At 45.0% G+C, this 14205-nt stretch overlaps 1 protein-coding gene across 2 annotated transcripts in view; it reads left to right on the forward strand.

Moving 5' to 3' along the window:
* The first annotated feature begins 2253 nt into the window (after positions 1–2253).
* KIF5C (kinesin family member 5C) overlaps positions 2254–14205 on the forward strand; it is a 90693-nt gene continuing 78741 nt past the window's right edge. The window contains exon 1 of one of the 2 annotated variants that reach the window (XM_030018425.2): positions 2254–2552. In XM_030018425.2, coding sequence (XP_029874285.1) covers positions 2427–2552 — 126 coding nt within the window. In that variant the 5' untranslated portion in view covers positions 2254–2426. The remainder of the gene's footprint in view (positions 2553–14205) is intronic. The other variant, XM_030018424.2, reaches the window with a different exon arrangement.

The following is a 14205-nucleotide window of genomic DNA, read 5'->3' on the forward strand; positions in this document are numbered from 1 at the left end:
TGCAGTCCTTCAGGAGCACACTGCTCTAGCGTGGGTCCTCCACGGGGTCACAAGTCCTGCCAGAAAACCTGCTCCATGGGCTCCTCTCTCCACAGATCCGCAGGTCCTGCCAGGAACCTGCTCCAGTGCTGGCTTCCCAGGGGGTCCCAGCCTTCTTTGGGCACCCACCTGCTCTGGCGTGGGGTCCTCCCCGGGCTGCAGGTGGAGATCTGCTCCACCGTGGACCTCCCTGCAGGGCTGCAGGGGGACAGCCTGCCTCACCGTGGTCTTCCCCACGGGCTGCAGGGGAATCTCTGCTCCGGCGCCTGGAGCACCTCCTCCCCCTCCTTCTGCACTGACCTGGGGGTCTGCAGGGCTGTTGCTCTTACATATTCTCACTCCTCTCTCCGGCTGCCGTTTCTGTCTGTCCCAGCAACTTTTTTGTCCTTCCTAAATGTGTTATCACAGAGGCACTACCACTATCACTGATGGGCTCGGCCTTGGCTGGCTGCGGGTCTGTCTTGGAGCCGGCTGGCGTTGGCTCTGTCGGACATGGGGAAGCTTCTAGTAGCTTCTCACAGAAGCCACCCCTGTAGCCCCTCCCTGCCACTACCAAAACCTTGCCACACAAAGCCAATATGCTTGTAAGTATGCAATCTGAAAAAAATGCGTGGTTTCAGAAATGAAAGAAATTAATAATGCTAATGCCTAAGATTACAGCAGCGGAGTATGACTACTTTTGTCTGTATCTTGATAGTTCATGTTTTATGTGAAGCAGTTTCCCAATAAACTGTAAATCATACCTTCCATCAGGCATCCAGAACAGCCTGGAAGAAGCTCACAAGCTCAAGGAGGTTCTGATCACTCCTGAATCTGGCTGAAAAGTAATGTTCTGACTAGGCTGCTTAACCCAGTAATCTGGTAATAAGTAGTAAAAAGAGCAGCTTTGTGACAATACGGTATTGTCTACAATACAGACAATGTAATACTGTTTGTGACAAAACTGCTAAGAAAAGATGGCTCTTCAGTGCATTCTTACTGATGGCAGATTATACCTGCTCTAATAGGAAAATAGAGGTTTGCCTATCTTGCTTCAAAATGAGCTCTTGATAATGGAGAAAAATAAGGATTAATTCATTGAAATGGTTGTCTTTTATGACTAAGCCCTTACTTGTCATGACTAACAAATTTGCTATTCAGGGAAAAAGCTTGAAACATAAGAGAAATAAAAGGGCTAGATAATTGGTAATCCACGGGAATAAATCACATTATATAATAACGTCTTATCACATGCTGCACATTGCTAACTCTCCATGATGTAATTGCTTTTAAGAAGGGCATGAGAGCCGTTGTAAGTAGCCTGCTCTTCTTGCATCCACATCAGGTGATGAGGACAACCACTGTGGCTAGAGGAAAGGGAAATCTCTGTAGAAATACTGAAGAAGTGACCACTCATCTTAATTGTATGACTAAGGCTAATTTGATGAAACTGGTACTCTGGAGGATACCAGTTTCAAAAGTTGCTCAGAGCTGCTGAAGTCCAGGGACTGTCTGCAACTTTCCAGAAGACATCAACAGTTGTTAACGTTCATCTTCAAGCACTCTAGCTTCTTTCAGGGAGAAAATGATGGAGGAGGAGGAGGAGATTATGCGTGATACATTAGACTATTTCCAATAACTTTAATCCAGTGGCATGAACTAGCCTTGGCACAGCGCTGGGGGCAGGAGGGTAAGTCGCAGGTATTCTTAGCAGGTAAGGAAGAAGCATTGTCAGAGAGCAAAGGGAGGAGGAGGACAAAACCCCTGAAGTGTAGGAACAGGTTCCAGACACTGTTTTTCCCAGACGCTGATTCACTGGCTGCATCGTGACAAACTTCTTGTAAATTGAACAAGGTCAAAGCGTCGCCCAGAGATGCTATTGCTTCTGCTGTTTTCTGTGAGGAAAAAAGGGCCGCGTAACGAAGCGCCGGCATGCCGCCCCGTGCCAGCGACAAATCTCCTTTACCCAGGTTACAGACCTGGCTCCAGTCCTCTCCCCTTGCTCCCGTCTTATTTCCCCTCAGAGAGCACCTACCCTTTGAGAATGGGGCACGCGAACCCGGGGGAGAAGCCCTCCTTCCCGCCCTCCTTGGCGGCGGGGAACCGTTAGGACCGTTGGCGGCCGTTACCTGGCGCGCGGACTACGCCTCCCGGCAGGCGCCGCGCTGAGGCGCGGCCGCTGAGGGGGCGAGGGCTCCCCGCCGCCCTTCGTTCTTCCCTCCCTCCCCGCGCAGCCGCGCCTGGGCGGGGGGCGAACCGGGGTGCGCGGCCGCTGCCGGCGCTTGAACGGTTCTTCTCGCCGCCCCGCTTCGCCCCGCCCGGTCGGCGGCAGCTGGGGCGTCTGCGGCACCTGCCCGGCGGAGCGTTCGCTCCCTGAGGCCGGCGCCCGCCCGCCCGCCTCCGCCGAGATGGCGGATCCCGCCGAGTGCAGCATCAAAGTGATGTGCCGGTTCCGGCCCCTCAACGAGGCGGAGATCCTCCGGGGGGACAAATTCATCCCCAAATTCAAGGGCGAGGAGACGGTGGTCATCGGGGTGAGTCTGCCGCATCCTTCTCCCCGCCCGCGCGGTGCCGTGACGGGGCAAGCATCCCTCCCCGCGGTCCCGGGAGACACCCCCCCCCCCCCCCACACCACCCCCGGTCCGCCGCCCCCGGGGCTCCGCGCCCATTGTTCCCGCTGCGGCGGAGCGAGGGAGGGGCGGCGGCGGGGCTCCCCTCCGGCGGGGCTGCACCCCCGTCGTGCCCCCCTCCCGTCCCCACCGCGGGTGAGGGGTCTGCGTTTCCCCCCCCCCCCCCCCGGGGGTCGCCGGTCGGTCCCGGGGACCGGGGGGGGGGGGGGGGGGGTGCGGGGACGGCCGCCGCCGGCGCTGATGTCATGCCGGTGACTGGGCATGCTCGCCGGCGCTCCGCGGGGGCGGCCGTCCGCGCCTCCGCCGCGCCCCTGCGGCAGCCGACGGGGAGAAAGTTTTCCCGGTGCGCGGGGTAGGGTGCGGGGCGGGGGGGGGACACGACGACGGGGCTGGCTGCGGTGGGATTCCCTCCCCAGCCTCCGCCGAGGATGCGGGAGAGTTCCGCGGCCGGGGTCCGCGTAGCATCCGCCGCCCTGCGCGGGCGCGGAGCCCTGCGAGGCGAGACAAAGCCGAGCTGGCTGCTCGCCCGGGGGCCAGAGGTGGTCGAGCCGGGGGGTGCGACGTGCCTGTCCCGCATGGCTGGCGGCGGGTCCCGGTCAGAACGGCTGTGGGGACTGCAGAAGCATCGTTAGTTAAAATGACCTAGGCCAGGTGAAGTTTTTTTTTTCTTCTCATTAAAAAAAAAAAAAAATCGAGTCCCTACCCGCTTGCAGCAACGACATACCCAAACTCTCCGTTTTCCCCACGCTTCGCAGGGGGTTGGCTGCTGACAATAGCAAAGGCTTTAAAAATGAACAAAGCGTGCGTGTATCTGGGCCCGCCGTGGTCCGCGATGTGGCTCCTCTGCTGAGCATTGAACATGGCGCAGCGCGTTCATCAGCCTTGCACAGGAAAGTGCCTTTGCTTTTTTTTGGTTCTCGGCGCTGGAGCTTTCCGATAGCGGGTGTCTGGGTTGGGGTTGCGTTGACAAGTCTGCCGGTGCTGGTTTTGGTGGGTCGACGTAGACAACACCGGGTGCTTGAACTTGAGGTACATTTTTGGTTTGCTGTCTAACCGGCCCATGTCTTTGGGACTTTGTTTTACATATCGGTCTACTATGTTAAACCAATAACGCGATCCATACTGTACTATGATAAAGAGATCTTAATACTAATTGTCAATACAAAGAACGAGCAATCGCGTGTACGATTTGTCAAGATCCTTACTAAAACCTCGCGTTTTTTAGAAACTTTTTTCGTGAAAGTTGCCAAACAGTTATGGAAAAGCGAGGAAAAAAGATCGCTGAATTCTGGACAGAAGTGGCTAACTTGTTTTTCTTAATTTCTTTTTATTAAATGTTTTCTGTGTAGCCAAATTAATTTTCTTTATTTGAAGGTTAAAGTCATAACACCCACAACAATCTGTTAACAATAGAATAATCAAATTGGTTATCAATCTCAGTCAGCAATGGAGGGCTGTCTTTGGTCAACAAATGTTTGGAACGAAAGCGCAACTGTAGCATAGTCATTTGGATGTTTAAGAAACAAATGTCAGCAAATTCCCCTCCCCCCAATAAATAAACCCTCAGACATACTAAAAGTAGATCAAAGTACATCTACTGTAAATCCCTTAACAATACTATTTTCTTAAGAGAAGTAGAGTTTAGAATCCTTTTTTCCCACCTAAGTGAATGTGCAAGTGTATAATGCATCTTTGTCTATAAAGTATCTGTTGTCTGGGAAAACAGTAACTATGATGCTTTGAAAAAGGTATTTATATCTTACAGACAGGAGATAATTACTTTATTAAAGGTAAAAAGGAAAAATAACAGTCACTGTCAATTTCCTACCATGGAAGTTTTAAAAAATTGTTAGAAACAAGAAAAGTGCATGTATTTATTTATATAAATACATATAAATATTTATTTTTATATGTGTGTTCAGTTCGGCAGGGTCTTTTTGAGGGGGTTATTTGCCACCTTGAAAATCCCGTCAGAAGCTTAGAGTATGCCTTGCCTTTCCCTTCACAGGGCAAAATACAGGTCTTCTTTGGGTGCGCATTTTAGTCATCTTAACTAGTGCAATATGTCCTCAAATACAGCTGCTTTTGTTCCAAAGAGAAACCATCCGGCTGGGGTTCCTTGGGGATATTTGTGGTTTTATAAGTGTAAACGAACATGAAAATCTTTCCATGTTCTTTGTCCTCTTTATTTGCAGTACTGGGCTCATTGTGCTTTGGTGTATAACTTGGTCTACAGTGGATGCCACTGCAGTACGTTAGTAGAAAGTGGTATTTGTTGTTGTTATTTACTGGTTTAGGGTGGCTGCTTAGCTGCAACAAATAATGCCTGGCAGTGGCAAGGAATCCCAATTCTGGTGGAAGGCACTGCCAGAGTAGACTTCCTTCTAGAAAAGCAGGATTTTGGTCTTCAAAAGCTCTTAGAAACATTATATAAAGCAAAAATAAACCAGAACCAAACACTTTTTTTGTTAGTTTGTTTTACTATAGCATTTGAAAAACACTGCAATGCAGCTTTTATTTTTGTTCCATAAAATACTGGAAAGAAAGTGGCTCTGTTAAAATTTAAAAAAACCAAACAAAACCACCAACCTCCCCCCCCCCCCCCCCCGCCCTGAGGAATTCTGTCATCACGTAAGAAAAAAAAATAAATATAATTGATTTAAAGATAACGTCTATTTTTCTGACTAGTAAGTCTGAATAAACTTACTTCTCCTTCCCAACAAACAACTATGGGGAAAATGCTTTCTTTCTGAACTTCCCACCATCATCTCCCATTATACTTCCCTAGGGCCTTGAGCAGATTTTCCAACAAAAATTAAAGATCATGAGTCGATGGTATTTCTTGAAAACAAACAGCAATGAAGGAAGCTGGACAGCTTAGGCTTGAGTTTCCCCAGGATATCTTTCATGCCGTGACTAAAGCTGTATCTCTATGATGCCTGTGGTTGCGTGGTTGAGAGCTCTTCGTCAGGGAAGTCCTAGGGCAATGTCCTAACTCTGTTCAAACCAGTTAAACCCCTTGGAGTTGGGATTTGACCCGGTGTCTTATATTCTGGCCTCTTCCATCCATCTTCGTGCGCTTTACACATGTAACGCAGTGAAACGTGGAAGATTAAAACGTCTTACCTTAAATTTTCCTTTGGTTAAAACAGAGAAAACCCCCTGTATTTTGATTGTACTTTGAAGTTTAAAATATAAAAGCCTTTTAGATGTATCTCATCTTTAACCATGGCAGGAAAAGGTGACAGTGGTAAATCCATGGCTTTCTTTTGCGGTTAGCTACCCAACAGTCTCAACAGACTGCAGTTTCATTTTATGTTTCTGCTCCTCTGCAACCTCAAGGTGACTCTCTGATTGATTGTGTTGGCTGACATACCTAAAAATGTATTTTTCTAGCTGGCTTGCTTCTTATGGTCTTGTCGGAGAGCGTGGAGCTGTTTGCTGTAGTAAGCAACTGAGGGAGTCTTCTGGCGTGAGGCTTCTTCACGTTTCTCCCTGTTCCTTTGAGTGCTTTTATTCCCGAGCATCTGCAAAGGAAAGGTGCAGAGAGGCTCAGCACCTGATGGGATGCTCCCCATGAGGATACTTTTCTGGTTTAGGTTTATGGGAGAGAGCGCTTCCAGCCCTTTTCCTCCTCCCCTGTGGTAAAATATTTAGGAATTGAGTCGTGAAGGAGACAGTATTTTCATCTCATTTTTTCTGTTAGGTCTAGAGTGCCTGCTTCCCTTTTAGTACAAGGCTGATCTGAAACTCATTTTTCAGACAAATACCTCCTGTTTAGAAAGGAGAATGTCTAAACCGAATCTTTCTAGCCAGCTCAGAAACCTCATGTTAATATTACCAGAAAGGGGATAAAAGACTCTTCATTCTGGTTGTCAGCTGCTTTTTCGAGCTGCAGCGTGAGGGCATGTGTAAAGCCCGGCTTAGCAGGAGCTGCTGAGCACTGCAGTTCTCTGCTGTGCGCTCGGTGTCAGGCGGGCAGCGCAGAGCCTTCCGCAGACCCTCGCTGCCCGAGCTGGGGGGCTTTAGCGTAACTCTGCCAGCGCTCTCGGCAAACTGCCCGTGAGAAAACCAGCGGAGAGCTACAGGGTAAACAGGGAGGGTCCCTGCGGGATTGTGCTTTACTCACACGGGGGAAAAGTCTGTTGTTGCATCCGTGAAACATTCCACGTAACTGACAAACAAAAAAAAATCATCACCTGGTACTCTGCTACTGTGCAATGGTCACTGCTGTTTTGCAGTGTCATATTCCATGAAATAAAGGAAAACAAAAAATGATGGCTGATTCCTTTGCAGCGGGAGGGATGGAATCTGAGCAGGCTCGTGGTTTTTTCTTTTTTTTTTTTTTTTTTTAAATACTTTCTGCTGTAAGTACTGTTTGGAATGCCTTGTGGAGAGATTCTCTCTTATTTCCTTCCCTAGAATACTTGGATATGTTTTACCTTTTATTTCATGTATGCCGGTGAAGTCAGCAGTTTGCACAAATGAAAAGAAGACATGTTCTTAAGTCCCTGCTGTACAGAGATCTCTGTATGCTGTTAAGCAGTTGTCACTCCGTGGTTAAGACAGACCTAAAAGAATCCCCTGGGATAGTAGATAAATGACTAGTTAAAAAAAAAAAAAAAAAGATATTTAAAAAAACTACCCTGTGCTGCATGGCTTTTTTCATGGGGTGTGGTACATTGCTTCTAACAAAAGGCAAACATCCATCTCTACTTCAAAATGCACAACAATTCTCCTTATGGAGGATTTGTTCATGACATATCTATAAATACCTTTTATAAAAAGCTCATACCGGTTTGATGTAGGATGTGAAGTGAGGTGGAACTTCTGTCTTGGTATAAAATACGTCAGTGGATATGTAGCATGCCATTTTCCTAGCAGAATACTTAATCTGGGAAGCTAATGCTTGCTTTGTCTCCCAGCCTCTTTGGTGTGTTTTCCAGCTCTGCTCACCTCTTCTTTTCCAGTGAAGTCTGAGCAAGTTTTGTATGAAAGCTTTTGTGAAGGACTACTGTGAGATACAAGTAGCTGGCATAGCTAGGCATGACATTTATATGGAATTGATGGTATCTGAAGACACCATGAGCTGGCAAAATAACTCTTTCAAAAGTGTTGCTAATCTTCCTACACCCTAAGATTTTCCTGTAACCTGGCATAAGCCGCGAACGTCTTTAACCTGCTGCATTTTCCTGTTTTGTGGATGAGATGAACCACGATGTGCTGTGCCCGTTCCCCTGTGGCTTTGGGCTATGTTGCTTTCAGGTCAGGCTATTTCAAGAGCAGCAGCAGCACAAGACTGACAGATCTGGCACTTGCTTTTTTGGGGTGATTTCTCTCGGTAGCTTAAGCCAGTAGGTATCTCGGGAAGAAGCGGAAGTCTATAGATCATAGCACATTCCTGTTCATTTGGGAAAGAACAAATGCAAGATGATTCCACTGGGTCCAGATGGCTTTCCTGTGCCTTGCAGAAGAAATGATTCCATTTACTGAAGAACTGGTGTGGTAGCCATTCAGGGAGCTGCTCACCTGCTTGATATTTAAAGAGAGTAGTTGTTTTCTTAAGGCATGCTGCTGTGCTTCACACTTATTTTCAGGAGCTTGTGTAGAAGGTTAAAAGCATGGGTCTGATGAGATGACCGGCACAGTAGTTTTTTAGTTCTGTTTTTACTGTGTGTTGGCTAAAGAACAGAACTGTTCTGGGTCTAATTACCAAGAAGTACAATACATTTATTTCTTGACACAGTGATACTCCCATAAAGCACTGAAACGAATGTAATCTACAATACTATTTACTCTCCCATAACGTAAGTCAGTGGAAAAAAATCTGTCTCGATAAGGGCTTGCAAAAAGGTCTCTGAGCTTCTCCAAACCCCAAACATTCTCCTTTTGCACCACCAGCCTTTGCATCTGTCCAATCCTACAACCTGGGCTGGGTCAGTATGAGATGGGAAGGCAGCTTTCCTAAGGAAAGGCTGCGGGTTTGCATGGGGATTTGGCTCATGTAGAGCTCTGAAACATGGAATATCCAAAGGGGTAGGGTGTGCTGTTGTTCGGAGAGTAGCGAGTGGCCCGTATGAGCAATGCCCTCGTGTCTGACCGAGCCCCGTGGTAGGCGATGCTCGGGGGTTTTCCCCAGGCTGCACCACAGGTGTCAGGATGAGCGGCAGCCAATTCGGCTCCTGGGACTCTGTTGGCACCAAACCAAAAGTTTTCTAAGGTGCTCCTGAGACAGAGATACTTCCCTTCCAGTTAAGGTTCGAAGCAAAATCCTCGGCTTGTTAAACGCTGCTTGGCACGTTCTTGCTAGATTTAAGCGTAGATAGTCACTTCCGCGAGGACAATGTGGTTTGGGGGATTTCTGTTTGTTTCTTTTCTGAGTCCTCTGCTGTTTCTGTCCTGGAAAGGATATTCTTTCAAGCTTGTCTGTAAGTGCTGAATTGGAGGAAGATTATTCAACACGGATCAATGTGTGCTTCTTGGATGAAGTTGAACTTCTGCGTGCTCTTCTGTTTTCTAAAAAAGTAGTGAAAAATAAGGTGTGAAAATAGCTTCTGTTTATTGTTGGTGGTGCTAGAAATATGATTTATTCAAAATACAAAGCTTATTATATTTTCACCAAAGCAATTTCCCTTTTGTGTTTTCTTGGGGCATCAAAAGCTCTTTTTATCTTTTTCTAATCCCATTTGGATATCTTTATCTAAAAATATCTTCATCCTGCATACCTAGCCTGTCAAAAACATGGATTCCTACTTAAAGCTTTGAAACTTAAAACATAGATGATATATTTCAAGAAGATAGATTGTCCAACAACTGGAAACTGTAGTCTCATGCCATTCTCGGTGTTGTCTTTTTTCCTCTGGTAGCTCCTGCAGGATGCCTTTGGTTTAAACCAGAAGGTTTAGACCATTCAGCATCTGTACTCGTGTACCTCGTTCCAGCTTGTTGCAGTCTTTGTTTCCTTCCCCTGAGATGCAGTAGTTAGTCACTGGTGTTTCGATTCATTTTTGCAAATGGCTTTTCAGTCTGGTACAGTCAGATTTATCGGTATTGGGGAAGTCTGGGAGTACTTTTTTTTCTGCATCGTTGGAGATGATTTCTCCTGAAGCTTCCTGCCCTAAACGAAGGCTTAACGTGCAGTGAGGAAGCTGTGGGGGAGTGATGTGTACTTACATCTCCAAGTACTGTTTCAGTGTTTCAAACTGTGCCAGAAGAATAAAAGCTATTGCAAAAGATAAAATGAAGGATGAGATGCCACTTACAAGTCTTTAATATTAATATGCTTTTCTCTGTAGTAGTTTTTTGAGAATTGGAGCGGGGAGGGGGATGCTTCCGTAAAAACAGATACATAGGAGAGATTATTTAATTTAGTTTTTCTTGACAGTTTTTAACTAGACAAGGTGCTGACACCCTTGTCATTATCTTTGGTGTCCTTCCTGCTATCATTAAAATGACTCACCTTAGGATTTGTTTTCTTCCAAATTTACTTGTTCTGAAATGACTAATGTGTCTCCAGGCACTAACATACATTTCTAACTCTGTAAGCAGTGGATTAGTGCAAGTTGCAGAACTGTAACACCTGCAGATCTCGCAACTGTGTTTTCTTAAAGGTGGGCTTTTCTTCCCACTGAGAACAATGTTAAATAACTTGTGTCATCAGTATTTGTCAGTTCTCTGGTTTGAAGATTTCAGCGTGCCTGAACTGAGCTGTGTTGTTCATCGGTAATACCGTATGCATAGGGAAAAGGGGAGTTGTGGACACGTGTTGAAAAGGGGGCAGTGGCATAGAAGAAACAGATGAATGGGGTGATCTGTTCTCTGCTTGGAAAAGAAACACAGATAATCCAGTTCCCACTGATTAGCTTCCACGGCTTGGGACGGTCTGGTTGCTGATGCATTTCTTGTTAAATTCTGGCTGGCTTAGTTGAATACAAAAGTGCATTTGGAATTTGGCATGAATGTTTTCATCAAAAGATCTCTTCTACACAAGAGGATTTATTTGTGGTTTGTTTGTTTTCTTTTTTTCTTAACATATACAGCAGTCCTGTGCATAGGATGTTTCGTGTCTGTTTTTGTTGGATCCCTTTGAGCTTGACATGTTGTGTCTTAATGTAGCCCAACAAGACCAAACACAATTACCTACCAACTACTTTCAGACCCCTTACTTTCCCTCTTTTGTTTGCTTTTGTGTTGCTGCAGCCTTTTAAAACTCAGAGGTCATGCCAAGGTAAGACTCATTCTGAAAAGATATTTACTAAGTCACTCGGATGACTGAAAAAACATGTATCTGTGTGGGAATGAGTCTTGGTTCAGGGTCTGCTCTCAATTCTATTGTTGAGAACCAGGATGCTGCAGGGTGAGGCAGCAGAGCTCTGCTTTGGCAGCAGGCTGAAAAATGAAGGGACACTGGATCCAAGTCATTTGAGACAACAGCCTGGGTGTGCAATACGGGGTAATCTGTGCTTCAGCTGACGCTGCAGGTGTAGAAGCAAAAAAGTGATTTAGAGTTGCTCAGTAATTGTTTGACGCTTTTGACTTGACTGCGGTGTTGCCAATGTTTGGTTTTCCAGCTCCGCTGGAAGGTACATGTTGGATGATGGTGCTTTTCTGCGTGATGGCTTTGTGAACTGAGAAAATACCTTTATTTAATTTTATTGGGTTCTCGAGTGTCAAAATACTGTGTACTTAAAAAACCCACAGCCAACACAACAGCAAAAAAACCTGTTACCTCAAAATATCCAAAATGGGATCCTTGAGATGTGGAGTCACAGGTGCAGTATTTCTGATGGATTCCTCTTTTTTTATTTATCTACTGGAAAGAGCCAAGCCATTTCTATATATTTATGACCTCTTTGGATCTTGACTTTCTATGGGATGTTGTGGAAATGCATGTGATTGTTATCAGATTCCGATTATAATATCAATAATTGGTCCCATGACAGCTTCAGAAAATGCATATTTTCAAATTATGAGGTAGAGTCTAATTGAAACCAAGAATGTTGGATTTTTTCCCCATGAGAAATGAGTATTCAGAGATAAGGACTTAAATATTTCATAGTAGTCTCTTAGATGTCTTTGCAAAAAGCGATTCATTTTTTCAGTTCTTCACTCTCTGCTAAAAGAAATCCTACTCTGCTACCTAGTTAAAATGATGGATAGGAGATGCTCTTGGTTGGTGTAAGAGACTCTCTTCTGGGTCAGAGAGCAGTAGGATTCTTGAAAAACTGTGGTTGTTTTGAAGTTGCTGTGAAACATTTCTGTTGCATGAGGACAATATGATACTGAAAACCATGTTTTCTTATATGTCAAATGGCCCAAAGGCTTACAATAACTTTTGCTGTACTCTTAGACAAAATATTCCTGAATTTACTAAGATATTTACAGTCACAATTGTTGCTATGACACAGTCTTTTCTATTTAATTGTCCATGTGGCAGCCAGTGAGGTAAAGATGACCTCTTACTTTGGGAGGTAAAAGCTGACTTTTAAGGTTACATTGGGAATCTACAGGGAAGTTGAATCTCTGATACACAAGTACGATTCTGGCTGCTAAATTATTCTTTCACTTAGCAAAGGATGTGCAGGAGACCGTTATCTGAATTGGGGTAACTGGGTTAGTGAATATTTTTAGCAAAGCTGTTAACAGACGTCAGATTTTTCTGCATTTGTAATCTCTTTTCTTGACTGTACAGTTCTCCTGAATTGCTTGAATTTCTGTATTTAGGGCAACAGTGAGATGTGGATAATGCTGCAACTTCTCAAAGAGCTTTGAGATTTTATATTGCTCACTTAGTAATAATCTGTTCCAAAAATCTACTAAGGAAAGTCATCTGGCTTTTTTTTAATACACTGCTCTGTAATACAAATAGCTGAGCAGCTGTATTTGTAGGCACTAGAGCCTAGTGAGGGAAGCGCAGAATGCAGTTGGAGGATGTATATATCCATGTACTTATCTATATGTATAGTAGACTAGCTTATAACATGCAGTGATGTTCCAACAAAAGATACTTGCGGCTAATTCAGCTGGAGCAGGCACAGCAAATGTATATGTTTTTCCTTGTTCGCTGTGTACCTGACAGAATTTGCTGATGGCTTGATCAATGCTGCATGCCCTTCTAAAATGCAATGACTTCTCTGACCCTTGGAAGCCACGCTACTCCTAGGTTTTACTGCTGATGCTCTTAGTAGCTGTTTCAGTTACACTGCAAACACAGTTGTCTGCACCCATACAGCTCCATCTTCTCCAATTGCAGCAGTTAATTCCTCTTTAACAGCCCAACACTGATTTTTGGCACCATATAAATCATACAAAATGCCACTACTGAAGAATGACCTGTTAGTCTCAAACTGCTACCCCCATGTTGTATCCATCCTCTACTACTCTCACCTTTTATATTACCTTTTTTCTGTCCCCTTTTATGTTACCTTTTTTTTCTTGCCCCTTTTATATTACCTTTTTTTCTCTCCCCTTTTATATTACCTTTTTTTCTCTCCCCTTTTATATTACCTTTTTTTTCCTGTTCCTTTTTATATTGCATTTTATTTTTTTTCATTTCCTTTTTTATATTGCATTTTGTTTGGTTTTTCTCCTCTTAGAACCTATCTGTATGCTTTTTTATTTTCTTACCACTTTCTGGGTCAACCATAAATACCCAGTGAAAACTCTGCTGTCATTTAATAAACACACTGACTTGATTATTTTTCACTTTATGGTATCTTTTACAGTTTAACTTCAAAGCAAAGTAGTTCTACGATGCAAACAAATCTTAAAGCAAAGTTAATCCTGCTATACAGAAGCACATGTTTCTTTATACTTGAGAAAAATGTTTGCTTATGTTGGTAATAACATTTTTATTTATTTATTCTGTCCATTGCTTGCTTTATGCGCAGCCCAGATTTTCTGAGTATTATAGAATAACCTTAGCCATAAACTTCAAACAAAACTGTTGCCAGCATAAACAATTTATTTTAATCGTACCATATGTGATCGTTGAGCTGTGAAGCACTGTGTAAGAGTTGCCTTCCCACTTTCTGTGCGGGAGGAAGGTAGGACTGTGCTGCAAAGAGCTGAAGGAAAATGGAAGCACCTAAGGTGGTTTCATACAGGGTGTGTTGTGTGAGCCAGTGCCAGAGCTGGGAAAAAAGAACGAGAAATGGAAACCCCTGGTTGTCAGTCCCCAGCTCGGGAAACACCCGACTCACCCGCAGAACTGCTCCCCTTTGGGGAAAAAAATGCTGAGATGAGTCACTGCTATCTCCATCCTCCAATCAAGATGTTTGAAGGGCTGCTTTTCTGAGATGGCTACGAATATCTGTAAGTGCAGCAAGTGCAGAACTGGCTGCCTGGGTCGGAGCGGTGGGAAGCGCTGCCTTCAGCAGCCCTCCAGGCTGTTCATCCTCCTGGCAGAAGGACAGGAGCTATCGCAGGGGGAAGCAGCTCCTGCTGCTGCCTGCAGTGCTTTTTGAAGGCTGGCTGTGTGCAGAGCTAGTGGAAAGGCTTATGAACGTGGTTGTTTTCTAGAAGCAGACTGAGCTATTGCCCTGTTTTGTAATTTTTT

This window comes from Aquila chrysaetos, chromosome 6 (assembly GCF_900496995.4).
Source record: "Aquila chrysaetos chrysaetos chromosome 6, bAquChr1.4, whole genome shotgun sequence".
Taxonomy (NCBI): Eukaryota; Metazoa; Chordata; class Aves; order Accipitriformes; family Accipitridae; genus Aquila; species Aquila chrysaetos.